At 37.5% G+C, this 14421-nt stretch overlaps 1 protein-coding gene across 3 annotated transcripts in view; it reads right to left on the bottom strand.

The window, feature by feature from the left end:
- PPP3CA (protein phosphatase 3 catalytic subunit alpha) overlaps window positions 1-14421 on the bottom strand; it is a 288033-nt gene that overhangs the window by 33346 nt on the left and 240266 nt on the right. For all 3 annotated transcript variants that reach the window (XM_074343239.1, XM_074343244.1, XM_074343251.1), the window contains one exon: window positions 1835-1960. In XM_074343239.1, coding sequence (XP_074199340.1) covers window positions 1835-1960 — 126 coding nt within the window. The remainder of the gene's footprint in view (window positions 1-1834; window positions 1961-14421) is intronic.

The following is a 14421-nucleotide window of genomic DNA, read 5'->3' as shown; positions in this document are numbered from 1 at the left end:
TACTGATTTTCAAAAATGAATGTGTTGATACATAGATCATTGCATTTCATTTTCAAAAAGGTTTTACAAATGGGGTTTAGGTAAATTTAATAAGAAATTTAGTTGAGTAAATGCATTACAAGAGGGTTGTATAAAAGCATTATACACAGAAAATTAGTACTGCATGACTTTTTACTAAGTTGCATGCTATTTGTATTGAATATTTTAAACAATTAGGTTGGGTTCTATTGTGAATGGGAAAAGAAGCTTGTCCACTATTTCTTTCAAGAATTAATTTCTTTTTTTTTTTGTAGGGGGAGGTAATTAGGTTTACTTATTTATTTATTTTTTTATTTTTTTATTTTTTTAAGAGGAGGTACTGGGAATTGAACCCAGGACCTTGTGGATGCTAAGCAAGCACCCTACCACTTGAGCTATACCCTCCCCTCTAAGAATTACTTTTTAAAATCAATATTTTTCTAGCATTGAAGATACATGATAAAGAGTAAAACTTAAGTGGAGCCAACATTAATCCAAAGCTTTAGTTTAATTATCAAAAGTGAATTATGTATACAAATACATTAATATTTTCTTTTATAACAGATATTCAAAATCTGAATAATTAATGGAAATAACTGAAATGATGCATGTTCTAAGGGAAGTTGTCAGGATTCACATTGCTTTGGTTTCCATGCTGTGGTCTGGCCGATTCAAGAAAGTGGAGACATGGAGTGGTACTGGGAACCTTTACTTGTGACTTATTTTGGTATTGAAAGGGAAGATTTCTTTGCTGGCAATTCATAACTTCTTGGTTTAATCATTTTTGGATATTTAAGGGAAAAAGCCATAAATATTGTAGGAAAATAAATATATACAGTATAAACATGCTATAAATATAAATATTAATATAAAATAGCATAAATAGTAAAATAATAAATACATATAAACATTAATGTATGTATTATTATGAATAGTTCAGAAAGATGTACAGCTCTTCTCTGAAATCCCCCACAGGGCATCATTTTTTCTTGAACACACACAAACTCCTATGTTTATTACGATGCCCATTCACTGTGATTTGTGAGAAGCTGCATGAGCAATGATCCAGCTTATCACCATCATGCCTCCTGCACTGAAAGCTCAAGTTCAGTGGATGCAGACCTTTCCCCAAAATTTTTGCTGAGGCTTTGGGTCAAAATACAAAAACAAAATAAATGGAGAAGAAAGGAAGGAAGGAAGGAAAGAAAGAAAAGGCCAATTCTTCTGAAAAACTGGGGCACACTAACAGACAATTTTTTAAATATAAGTTTGTCTTGCCTTGTAACATACCAATGGCCACTATGTTTATAATAAACTGGGTTTTTTTGTTATTGTACAAGCCTTTCAAAATATTGGAGCCATTAATCACTTCCGTATAATGATTATTATTAATATCAGAAATGTGAGGAAAGCATGGTTATCCTAACCTTTCAATTTGACAGGTAGTTTGTGAAATAAAATAGCAACTTTTGAATTATAATACAAAGGGGTAAGAAAAAAGGGTAGCCATTTTAGCTTGAACCCAGTCAAAATTATGTATCTGTTATTTTTAAAGAGTTGTATTATCCTAATGAGATCATATAAATTATCCTAACAGTCCTCATTTCTTTCGTTTCCCCTTAATTCATTCACTGCATGTTGTTACCAGCGCACACAGCAACACACTTTCAAATCCCTTCTCTCAAGGTGCAGCTCGTGAGTTTTACTGGTTAGGCCGAGGTGTTTCTCTTTCTGAGTATTTCCAAATAAAAGAGGCCACATTTCCTCTCCTTCCTATGCCATTTTATTAAGAACATCTCAGGATTTCACAACGTACCTTTCTCCCCAACAAATGGCAGGGACCAAGTGAAAACATCCATGAAATTGGGAAGCCAGTATGGATGAGGAGAACAGTTGAATTGCCTGATGTTCATGACATTGTTCTCATACTTCAATACTGCAGCTGAAAACAACAAAAAGAGAGACATCAGGGTCACGAGTACCTATTTCTGCTTCTACATGTGGTTTTCCTGGATCCAGAAAAACTCAACTACTTGACTTAAGTTCCAAAACATCAAGGCAAATAGCTTCATTAGTCATGAATGTTTATACTACTGACGGACTTAAACTTCCCTCAGTGTAATATGTAACTGCACAATATACGAATACGATGAATGAAATGACATTATAACTTGGCACATGCTATAGACAATAGTTAATCAAATGTCTGTTAGGAATTGGATCAAGCTCCTCTTGCAGCCAAGAACATTCTAGTCTTACTTAATACCTGGTGACACTAATAAAAGTAGCATAGCTAAGTTAGTATGACGTAACTTAATAACCACCTCAAATATTTGAACAGAACTTGTTTCTATTTTTTTTAAAGCACACTTTTCTCCCAGTAGAACTCACAACAGTTGTACAAAATAGGTTAAATTAGACTGAATTAATTAAGTAAAATGTTTGGATTGAATCCTGCCTAAAATATGCTGGCATCTGACTCTACCCTTAACTTCTGAAAGGGATGCACCATCCAGAAAAACAGGAAGATCAATCTGCCTGCTTCACTCTGCCTTGTCTGGTGTCTGGAGGTTAGATACACACTCACATGGAGTGTTACAGTTGCAGAGATGCTAAGAGCACAGCCAGTCTCACTTCTAACCAGGTTCAGAACTTCATCTACAGCAATCCTGACCCAGAGAGAGCCAGCCTCTGTGAATACTTTCAGTGAAGCAAAAGCTACCTGCTTTAACGGGGTTGTGTACTCTATGGATAGACAACTTTAAGTCGGGGCAGTTCTCAGGGTGAGTTTAAACCTTATTTACTACTAACTGATCCTCGTTCTGCCTTCTGGAAAAATACAGAACAAGTATGCTTCTATTTCTAAATGACATCCTTTAAATATTAAGAACAATACTCTCATATCGTACCTTCCTGAGCTTTGGCAAGATTTTACTTTTATTATCCTATCATGGCATGATTAGCATTGCATTAGCAGAAACTGTTGAACGGATCCTAGATGATGTCAAATGGGTTTTTCTTTGTTTTGTTTAAAGATTTAAAATACAGAGAAATTAATTGTTTCATTACTTTTCAATTCTCAGCTGACTTTTACATAAAGATATGTTACAGCATGTGATTGCTATGGATAAAGACAGCCCTTCAAAACCTATTTTTTGAGAAGTTACTGGAAGTTTGCTGGGTTTGAGCTTTTGCATTAATGTCTGCACTGATATCCTACTTAACTTCTTACTTAGTGATATCTTAAACATGACATTGCTTTCGTAGCTCCACATTTGTTCTTTCACCCGGAATGTTTTCTCAGAAACCTCTGAGTAAGTACCCCACCCTTTGGTGCCCAGGCCAAACACTATCCCCTCTGTGAAATCTTTCTGATTTCCTCTGGTGGATGTGTCTCCACTGAATTCCTAGAGCTCTTGACTCACATCTTAATATTGCATTTATTATTCAATTTCTGATCACAGCTATTCTATGTATATACATATATGCCAATGTCTCTCTCTGTCTGTAGGCTAAGTACCATAGAACAGGCTTCTTATTTCCTTATGCTCCACATACCACCTTCTTAGCATGGATGCTCAGAAGCTAAGGATTCTTCTTGATATTTCCCCTATAATCTTTTTCAAGAAAACTCTTCTCAATCCCACCTAGAGACAGCTTCTACAGTCTTTCCCCCACCCTGTTCATCCTGTTCTGGATGCATGCCCCATCAGCAACGCCATTGTTAAAGTGTGGCTCTGAACTAATACAATCTTAGTGAGTTTGATCAGTGTGGAGTATGGGAAGGATACAGAGTTTTCTGTGATTTGCATACTCTATACATCATACTGCAGCCTAACAATAAGTGGAGGTTTTCAGCAGCTTGCAGTTAACTAAAATCATACTTGAGAAGAGTAAGATTATAATAGGGAAGAACAAATCTGACTCCATATTAGATCTGTTCCTTTAGCTCTAACCCCGTGCTCTGTTTTCTATGTTTAGTCATGCTAATTCTGCACCTTTTATAAAAGAATGTTGCGTATAGCCTGAAATATACAGGAGAGCCCATTCTCCAGGCTCTGACCTTTAGGGGTATGACACTTTTCCATTGATACAGAGACAGAAAGTTGCAGAACAGAGAATAACATTTCCCTTTTGGAGGTTTTACAGCTGATCTATGTGGACAGCTGTAAGAACAAAGGATTCTGACACCAAGAAGTTTGCAAAAACCAACCAGCTCCTCCCCTTCTAGTATAAAAGGAACCTGAATTCTGTCTTGGAGAAGATGGTTCTCTAAGATATCAGTCCCTCATCTTCTCAGTCTGCCAGCCTTCCAAATAAAGTCGTTATTCTTCCTTGTCCCAACCCCTTGTCTCCCGGTTTATTGGCCTGTCATGCAGTGAGCAGAACAAGTTTGGACTTGGTTACAAGGTCTTTTCCTTGCATATTTCAGGCTGACCAACACAACTCCAGGGAACAGAATCACAGACGGTTTGGGGACAAGAAATGCAGAGAGTGCAGTCCACACTGAACGCACTGAATGAAGGGAGTTACTGTCGTCTTCCCATGGAATACCAAATCCTGCATATGCATCTGTAAATCCATTCTTCTTGGCATTATCCTGTCATTCACGCCATATGTCATGTGGCCTAAGGATATGTTCACAAAGTATTAAAAACATGCAAAATGAAAAAATCATGGCGAATTACAACATCAATCCCTCTGATCTGCCAGACGGGAAAGGTGAAGTTCTTCCTGCCTTTGTGAAGTGCTGCCTGAGCGCTTGTTCCATGGAAAAGACCGTGACTATTTTTGACTACTGCACATTCTTAGCAGGAATGTATCCTCCTATCTTCAAAAGAAGCTTTTAAGGTTCTAAGTTATCTTTTTGAAGAGTAATTTCTCCTCTAAGTTTCCCATACCTTTTATCAGCGTTGGGTTGGTACAGCAGGAAGATGGAAAATTAAGTGCTGTAACTGACAGTACCCCAGAGGAAAGAGAGGCTTTCTATAATACGGCATTTCATCCTCATCACAAATCTGAGAAGGAGGTGTGGCTACCCTCACGTTATAGACTAAGGATTGGAGGTTGAGAAATGAAGTGACTTGCTCAGAATCATGCAACCAGGAACTGGAAGAGCTCATTCAAATTCAAACTCAGCTTTACTGACACTAAATCCACTCCCTTTCCACCATTCCCTCTGTCTCTCCTAAATTATAAATGTATGAATTCTAGTCCTAGCTGTTATACTAATTTAACTTTTAATATGGTATTCATAATTAAAGAGATTTTAGCTTTTTGCCAAAATACTTGTTTGAGAAAAATGAAATAGGATGCAAATTCACAAGCGTGGGTGAGGCTTGTCCAATAGATAAAACAGAAGTTCTGTTTTGTAGCTGGTGAGATAAAGCATTTGTTCATTTGATATTGGCTCAACACAATTTATCTGAGAGCCTACGGATAAAGCAGATACTGTTTACAGATTTTATTTTTGTTAATTAACAGCAGAAATAACACAATTTAACAGTAGCTATGTTTTCTAAGCATCTGCTCTGTACCAGATACTATATTTGGTTTCTTGCAGATATAATCCCAACTCTTCACAGTAGCTCTCAAAAGTGGTTCTTATTTACACTTTGAAAATAAGTAAACAGAGAAGTTATTTTTCCAAGGTCACATGAGAGAAGCAGCAAACCTCGGTTTGGGTCTGAATCTGAAGTCCTCATCTTTCTAGCACTCCACAATATTCTCACTCCAACTGCATAAATCATTCGACACCAATCAAGTTTTAGACACAGATTCTTCTTCCACATTTATTCTTTTTAAAAAGGAGTACTGGACTGGAAGGCCAGGAGCCTAGACTGCTAGATGGATTCTGTCATTGATTACTCAGGAGACTCAAGGTCACTTAATGTTTCTATGCCTCTACGTCACCTAAACTACATGGGCTTACCCAGATAATTTACATGACCTCTTTCAGATCTGAATGATGTTAACAAAATTCTGGAACAAAGACTTCATCATTAATGCAATAATCGAGGAATATTCTCAGTAATTCTAGAGGCTACTAAGGTAATTTTTTTCTTATTTTTCTACCGGTTAAAAAAAGAATAACTTTCACTTCAAATGCAAATACAACAATATGTATTCTTTTTTCTTCAGCCACATAAAAGATGCATGCAAAAATACTTCTTGAATAACCTTACACTCATAAGTTATGAATTTTGATTTTTTGGCATAATAAATCTATGTATCAAAAAACGAAAAAAATTAAAACAGTTCCAAACATCCAGTCACGAAATTCACAGTTAGCATTTCATCTTCCACCTCCCACGTCCTCCGCCCCTTCCTCCTGCCTCTGACTGTCCCTGGGATTACGAAACTCCTCTGAAGCCCTAACAGTGTGCTTGTCTCTGAAGTACTTGAAAGACGTTTATCTCCAGTGCAACATAAATAATACAAATGGTTGTACTTCAAGAATCACTCAAGACCACCTCTGGAGACCTTGTCTGAGAAACAGAGAGAGGAAAAAAGAACAAAGTCTACCGTCAAGGAACTCCTCTGTTCCGCGGGCGATTACACATGACCTCGAGTCCTTTCACAACTGTATCAAAAGCCTGGAGAGGGATTATGGTACGTATACATGCCATCAATCGTAACTCAGCGCAGATCAGACAGCACAGAAACAAACGCTCTTCTCCTGCACATGCAGCTGTGAAGAACAGCCAGAAGACGTCTGGCATAGTGGAAAGAACAGTAACCCCTGTGGATCTGGAGACCTGACTGCCAGTTCTTTCTCGGCTGTCAAAATCATGGTTGCAAACTTGTGCAATATCTTGGGCCAATATTTTTATTGCAGACCCTACAAAGCATGCAAAGCAAGCTTATGTAAAGCATGCTTATATAAAAGAGATGAAACCAGTAATAAAGAGACTGCTTCTACTTGGGAACAGGGAAGAGGCCCTGGACCGCTACTGTTCCTAATAATGTAACTTGGCCCTCTGATTGTAGTGAAACCCAAGGAATAGAATCTAGACACGAATCCAATCTTCCATCTACCAAACATGCACTAAATTGCCAGGCCATACCCAAACCTGTAAATTAAAAGGTTCTCTCCTACTTTAAAATTTGACATTTTGATGAGACACAAAAACCACTATTTCATAAGAACTTGATAACATTTCTCAGCATCTTCCTTACCGTTGCCACCAGAGGAAAGCTGATGACAGGGCAGTAAGTGACAAAAATAGGAAGGTCAAAGGAGAGCTTCCAGTTTAAGAGAAGTTATCAAAATATTGCTAGCAAGATGCAACGACCAGTTCACCCAACCATGGGTTTAACACAGTCCGAGTGGGTTTCAAGAGAAACCCAGAGCTCCTTTTCCGACAGCCTTCAGGTTAGCAACTGTGCGGCTCCCCTCACACCTCAGGCATTCTCAGCACTACCAGGGCTGTTTGAATACAGGGGACAGAGAGCTCAAAAGAAGGGAAATGATACATTTTATTCCTTTTCACCCCTCTGCTACCATTTTTCCCCTCTTTAACTCTAATTGACCATCTACTCAAAAAGATGGGACAGAGGGAAAGAAAAGAAACAAAGATGAGAGGAAAGCAAACGGGGGTGCTTCACAGTCACTGTAAGCCAGCCAGAAATAGCAAAAAAACAACAACAACAACAACAACAAAAAAGCATAATAGACCCCGGATGTTTTTCCTTTTCAACTCTCCTACCCCTAGGCACTTTCGTAGAAAACCTGGCGTCAGTTGTTCTTTTGGCAAAGTCCCACCCTCACTGAAGGAGGCATGATAGCTTGATGGATAGAATTCTTGAGGTAGGACTAAGCACTCATAATGTCCTTTGGCAGTACTTTAAGATTACGTTGGTACACTGCATGAAAGAGTTGTCTCTCTGGGAGAGACGCTATAAAGTTTTAAAAATTTATATGTTTCCATAAAGATTATATTTGGGGGTGGTAAATTTTTAAAAAAAATTTGGGAAGATACATACGCACACTCACATATATGCATAGTTATTATAGTACATGTTATAGCATCTATGAATACAATCTCTATGATTCCTGCCATTTAGAAATTTGACTTTTAACTCTTTTTTTTTTTCTTCTCAATGCCCTCTACTTGCCTGATAGATTCTGTTTTTAAAAGATTCCTCTTTCATTAGTAGTGACCAACATAAAGGAAATGATATAGGTAAAGGGAGATTAACCAGGGCATGAGGGCTGTTGCACTTGGTGAGCAAGGGCTGCATTTCTCACTAGCTAGTTACAGCTCACAAGGTCAGGCACAAAGTAAGTGTTCAAATCACTGATGAAGATGGATTTCAAGTCTTCAATTTGCATGTAATTTTTTCATAATGATACTCTTCAGTATGGGTTTCCTGAGAAATTTAATAAATTGCTCGATTCAGTACCTAACGTAGGGTATTTCACAGGCAAATGCTCAGTAACTTCCACATAAAGACTGAATTGCAACCAGCTTGAAATGTTTCATTATTAATGGATACAAACAGTACGTGTATGTAATCTCCTTGAAGCAATGAGCTAATGATTTTGTATTTATTGAGAGACAGACACACATATGCTTCTATAGATAATCCTTTTATGCCCACAGCTAGACCTTGTTCCTGTTCTTACTTTGCACACGCCTCCTTCATGGCACCTATAACGCCTTCTTTAACTTTGTCACCAGTCTCCTACATAAAATAATGTTATCTTACATGAAGGAAGGTGACTATACTACATCTATCTGTGAAATAATCTGAGCCAATCGTATGACCATTTCTCTCTCTGTGCGTGAATAAGTATGTATGTGTGATGTGTTTCCCATCTTAGCATTGCATTAGTGAATTCTGATGAGTTGGGTATTATTCAAATATAGAATTTTGAGTAAAGTAAGTGGAAGGAAGACGACAGAAGAAAAGAAGAAGGCATGGATCTTTTTTTCTTTTATAGAGCTTTGTACCATACGTGGTTGATGTTCAATAATGTTGGTTTAAGAAAAGATTGAAGGAAAGGAAGTAGAGAAAAGAAGGACAAGATGGAGAAAGAGAGGAAGGAAAGAAAGAAGGCAGACAGGCGATGAAAGAGAAAATATAGAAAAATACAAAAACGTAAAACATAACCTGTCAGGACACTAAAAATGTAACCACGTATGAACAGAAGTCTGAAGGGTGCATGTAGGAATTTGGGGAAAAGGTAACATGTCACTTCAGAGGCTAAATTCTGTTTTAAAATTGTAAAAGAGTCCTGAAAATAGAAGAGTGGAAGTAATATTGGCTCTGTCACATAGTAACCATGTGAACTTGGGCAAATATTTCCCTTATTTGAGTTTTACCTTTCAAACTTGTAAGTTAGGAATAATTACAGCCTGCTCTCTCATCTTCAAAGTATGAAGATCAAATAAAATAATATGTGATTAATATTCATAATATATACAATCAGATAAAATACTTGGCATCTGAAAAATGTAAAGTATCATGCCTCAGTTTCACACGCTTTGAGGAGAGAATGGCTATCTATCTTTAACAGTTTTGCCATTTTATAATTCCCACCTAATGTGTCACATCAATATACGAGGACCCAGAGAATTTGGGCCAAAAATTGACCCTTGGAATTAGCTCAAGTCCAGCCAAACATTATGACTCATTTTTAATGTTACAGTTTCACATAGACAATTTGAGTTTCTACCATTAAAATTTTTTTGCTAAGTCAACAAGAAAAAGTCATTGGCAGTTTTGAGCGCTTTACAAATTTGAGTCGGTACCCTCTTTTCAATTCTAATCCACACTATTACAATGCTAAAGTAAGGTTTAATCAACCCTGGACTAAATGAGAAAGATTTAGCTGAAGCTTTAAACTGCTGAAGGACAAGGCATGGACGGAGTAAACACTGAGCCACGCCCTGTTCTCATTCAACACAACTGGTACTTACCAGCTCCAGGTTCTCAACAAGGGTAACTGTCTCTTGGTGGGAGTTACCTTGAAAACGAGTGCCTGTATGTGTATGTATGCAATCACAGAACAGTCTTTTCACCTTCAAGCTTGTCCTTCATGTCAAGCCTTAAGCTGCAGCTTGAATTGGTTCTAGGCTGCTGTCTCCAAGACATCACTGGCACCAAGCTAATGTTAAGCTCATACTACTACTTCTTCTCCCGGAAGTAATGTCACTGTGGACTTTCTGACATTGTCAGGGTGAAGTCCAAGAGTCTCCCGCAGGTCTAGAACGTCTAGATAATGAATAGCAGGTGATAATCTGCTGACTCATATCTTCAAAATTTACTACATCTACAGTAAATATGCTATATATAGTACTATATATATAGAGAGAGAGAGAGAGAGAGGAAGAGAGAGAGAGAGTTCCTGTTTTTCCTCCTGTTAAATGCTTTATAGAGAATTAGATTTCTAGAGTAGTTTCAGTCCAGGGTAAGAGTCTAATAACCATCTGTCAGAACATGGACTGGAACACCTGAAGGTGCAGGCCTCAGTAGATCCTGCCCAAGTGACAGCAGAAGAGCACTGACAAGGAAGGTGGATGGAGGACCCACCTTTGCTTGGGGTCCTGCCTTCTGCCCCACATAAGGCTTCACAGGACATTGTGATCTAAAATTCTCTGATTCTATGGGCAAAGCTTTGTGAAAAGCGAGGATTACCTCACTCACTGCCACATTATACCTACTTTGTTGAAGTTCCGCAATTACTGAACTGCTGAAATTCACAATCGTGTAGCGATGATGGGTAAGAAATCAAGGTCATTTGTGAGAGCAAAGCCACACAGGTTATGTGTAGATTAATTCAATTAAAATCTATAGTGAGAGCAGTTCTTAAATATTAAATCTTGATAGGTTTTCTGTTTTCTTTTTCACCTCCTGTCCCATTAATTAAATGTTAAAATGTAAGCAAGGTGACTATGGGACTAAAACCAATCTATTCAGAAAGTGGCCTCCAGCAATGACACTTTCACGGCAGAGAGGAATAAACCACCAAGCAAAAGCACACATGCTTTAGAGGGTATCTTTTTAAGGGACAAATGATTTACTTCAGAATAATATGATACTCTTAAGTTTAGTCTTTTAATAATGTATATATTTGGATGCGTAACACTCATGTAATTTTAAAGTGATAACAAAAAACCCTTCATTTCAAAAGCTTTCTTTTCTTATTGAAGAAAAGTCACCTAAACACAATGAAGCCGTGAGCTCAAAAGGGGATCAGTGCAAACACTGCCCTGAAAGCTTTCCCATAACAAAGCAGGCACAGAAGAGCAGCTAGGAGCTTAACCTGTGGGCTCTGGAGTCAGACAGTTGCTTTTCAATCTCAGTGCTATTCCCTGACCAGCTTGTATGATCCTTGGGGAAGTATGCAACTCCTCTGTGCTCTGGTTCTTCATCAATAAAGTCAAGGTTATAATGTAATTCATAGAGTTGTTGAAGGATTAAATGCATTTACACGTGGAAATGTAGAGCAGTTTCTGGTAAATCCCCAATAAATGTTAGTTATTATTCTTATTCTTCTTATTATATGCTACTTACAGGAATAAAGCAAAAGCATCTGTATAGCATGCTATCCCAACTGAAGGGAAATATTTGCATTTACTGAATATATCATTACCAACCTAAGACTTTAAGAAAATATACCAGTATTACTCAAGGTGACCATGATAATGATAATGATATAGGAAATCACAGCCACAGATTAATTCCACATATTGAAGAGTCCTGGTTAGAAAAGGCAGAGAAAGGGGATGTTCTGCTGAAATCTCCCTGTAGATAATTTTAGCTATTTATCTCAGAGAGGTAAATAAAAACCAATAAAAACCTCCTAACTTCAAGTTCTCTTTAACCTTAAGTGTCTACCTAAATTGTCTACATAAGTTTCTTTTCTACCATCTCACATTAATAATAAAAAGAGTTAATACTAAGAGTTTTGTTCATAGTTTGCTTTGCTCCTTCACAGATTCTTATATTCCATACCATTTCCTGGTAAATTGTCCTACGTTTAATAATCATTATAAAGAAATTATCTTCCCAGGGTGTGCAATTCTACCAATACTCCTCAGGCTAAAGAACAAAAAATGTTTATTAAATTAATCAAGAAGTGAAAAAATTTTGGTGGGGTGTATCTTACTTACTGTTTTGTTTTAGAAGTTGGGAAGGAAGAAAAAAGTACCTGACCTCCAATTTGTTAGCAAATATTAAATAACAGAATGTTACCATGCATATATGTATTTACATTTCCTATAGTGAAATAAGTGATCTGGGCAAACAGTTGCTCAAGACCAATCAAGAGGATCTTTAGATTTGAGACAATGACAGGAAAAAAAAGTAAGGGTTGGGGGAACTCTTGCCATTGGATAAAGTCTCTGGATTAATTTTATCCAATTTGTAAGGCAACAAGCAATCATATTTATGGTGGTGGTTGCGAACATCCCCAAAATGCTTTAAAAATGTTTATGTCAATGCAAAAGGGCATGCCCATGCCTAAGACAAGGCTCAGACTCCATAGAAGTGGCCATTACATGTGGGTGCCTTTGCAGGGAAGTAACACGCAGGAGAGGTACTCAGGGTTGCCTGGGCACCGATTTTCCTCCCTTCAGAAGACCAACTCCCTTCCCTCCCCGACCCCTTCCATCCAGGTTACGTGTCCCATCTAGCTGGTTCTTATTTGGCTCCTGAACTAGGCAGGGATCAGCTATCTCTAAGTTTGTGGAAGTTACTCCAGCACAGTGAAACAAGCTTCCAGTGTGCAAGAACTATGATGCAGCAGGGAATGAGATGCTCAGGCCTGGCAACACCGCGCTGCATTGATGGTGGTGTCACTGAGGGCTGAGAGCTCTTGCTGGAAGTTGGGGCTCCAAGGCAAGCTGGCTTCAGACATGCTGTATTTGCTCCTATAATTCACATAATGACTGCCAACAGATTCCTACCTGGGTTCGTTACATTAACAATTCAATCCTCCCTTACAATGGTATCTTCCTGCCAAGTCATACGTTATCTTTTAATTTATAAACGGTGTCTTCCTGAAGCCCCTGACTACTTCTTGATTGGGAAATATTTGAGGATGTTGAAAATGTCAAATTTTGGTAAGACTAAAATGCTTTTTATAAGTAATTCTATCAAGTTGCCTAGTTTAAAGTCCAAAACATCATGATATGGCTTTTTCTACCAAAAAGGGTAGATAGACTTTTGCAAAAAAAAAAACAAAACAAAATTCCAGTAAAGAATGCTTTTCTTGTCTATCCCTGAAATCTCATCTACAATCTCTCTTTTCCTTAACCTGCTTTAACACTGAATTGACTTTTTTTTCCTGATTGTCATTTTTAATCTCTGGTGTTGATTGTTACAGCAGTTTGGCTACCATTTAGATTCTCCTCTCAAATCCAAAATATATTTCATTTAATAAATTTTACTTAATTTTACTGTCAGTAACTTTTCTTAGAACTGAGTGGTATACCCCTGGTATATATATTTATATTTCTCTGTATCTGTATCTTTAACCTATCCATCTAGCCACCCACCCATCCATAAGAAAACTCACGACTCATCTGAACTACAAAGAACAGCCCCCACATGAAGATCTACTGTAATTTACTTTATATTTTTTTGAAGCACATGAAAAATACCAGAGAGACAAAAGACTTAAATGTTTACATCAAGGCTTGAAACACTTTTTTTTTTAGAGGTTTAGTAGGTTTTGGCCAAACTGAATTGTATAAACACTGCATTTTTTAACACTCAGATATTTTACTCTAAAATTACTTACATGTCACTACCTCAGTGAAATGCTTTTTGTTCCCACAAACTAATTTCCACTCTTACCTCATACCACTCTTTTCTTTGTGGTATGTGATTTTGCAAATATATTTAAATAATTATCAGGGGGGAATTCTTTATTAACCATTTATCACACTACCAGATTATAAACTCCACTAGAGAAAAGATCATATCTGTCTTGTTTATTTTATATCCCCAGCACCTTGGATGGTGCTTGGTATATAGTAAGTTCTCAATAAAAGTTTGTTGCATTTTGAGAAGTGGATGAGGCTGAAGTCACTTTCGCAGGTGGAGAATTATTTAAAAAAAAAGAAGTGGCAGCAGCTACGTGCCATCACTGCATTTTTCTTCTGTGTAGTGTGTCTGAATAATTGTGAAACAGCTTTTCCCTCAGGGCTGCAGATTCACAGGAGAAAAACAATTCAGAGGTGCTAAGTGCTCTGCAAATGTTTAACTCCAACTGGGAAAGGGTATCAGCACTGGGACAACAGTAATTTAAAGGGAGATAAAGCTCTGAAGGTCAATAATGATAGGGTACTTTCGGGCACTGTCTTGCCATTAATTCCCAGAAAGAAAATGCTTCAATTAATGCACGTATTGACTGCCAACCCTGTACAAGGCATGCTACTTGGCTTTACA

This window comes from Camelus bactrianus, chromosome 2, assembly GCF_048773025.1.
Source record: "Camelus bactrianus isolate YW-2024 breed Bactrian camel chromosome 2, ASM4877302v1, whole genome shotgun sequence".
Taxonomy (NCBI): domain Eukaryota; kingdom Metazoa; phylum Chordata; class Mammalia; order Artiodactyla; family Camelidae; genus Camelus; species Camelus bactrianus.
The sequence above is the reverse complement of the archived record's forward strand: the minus strand, read 5'-3'. Positions and strand labels throughout refer to the sequence as shown.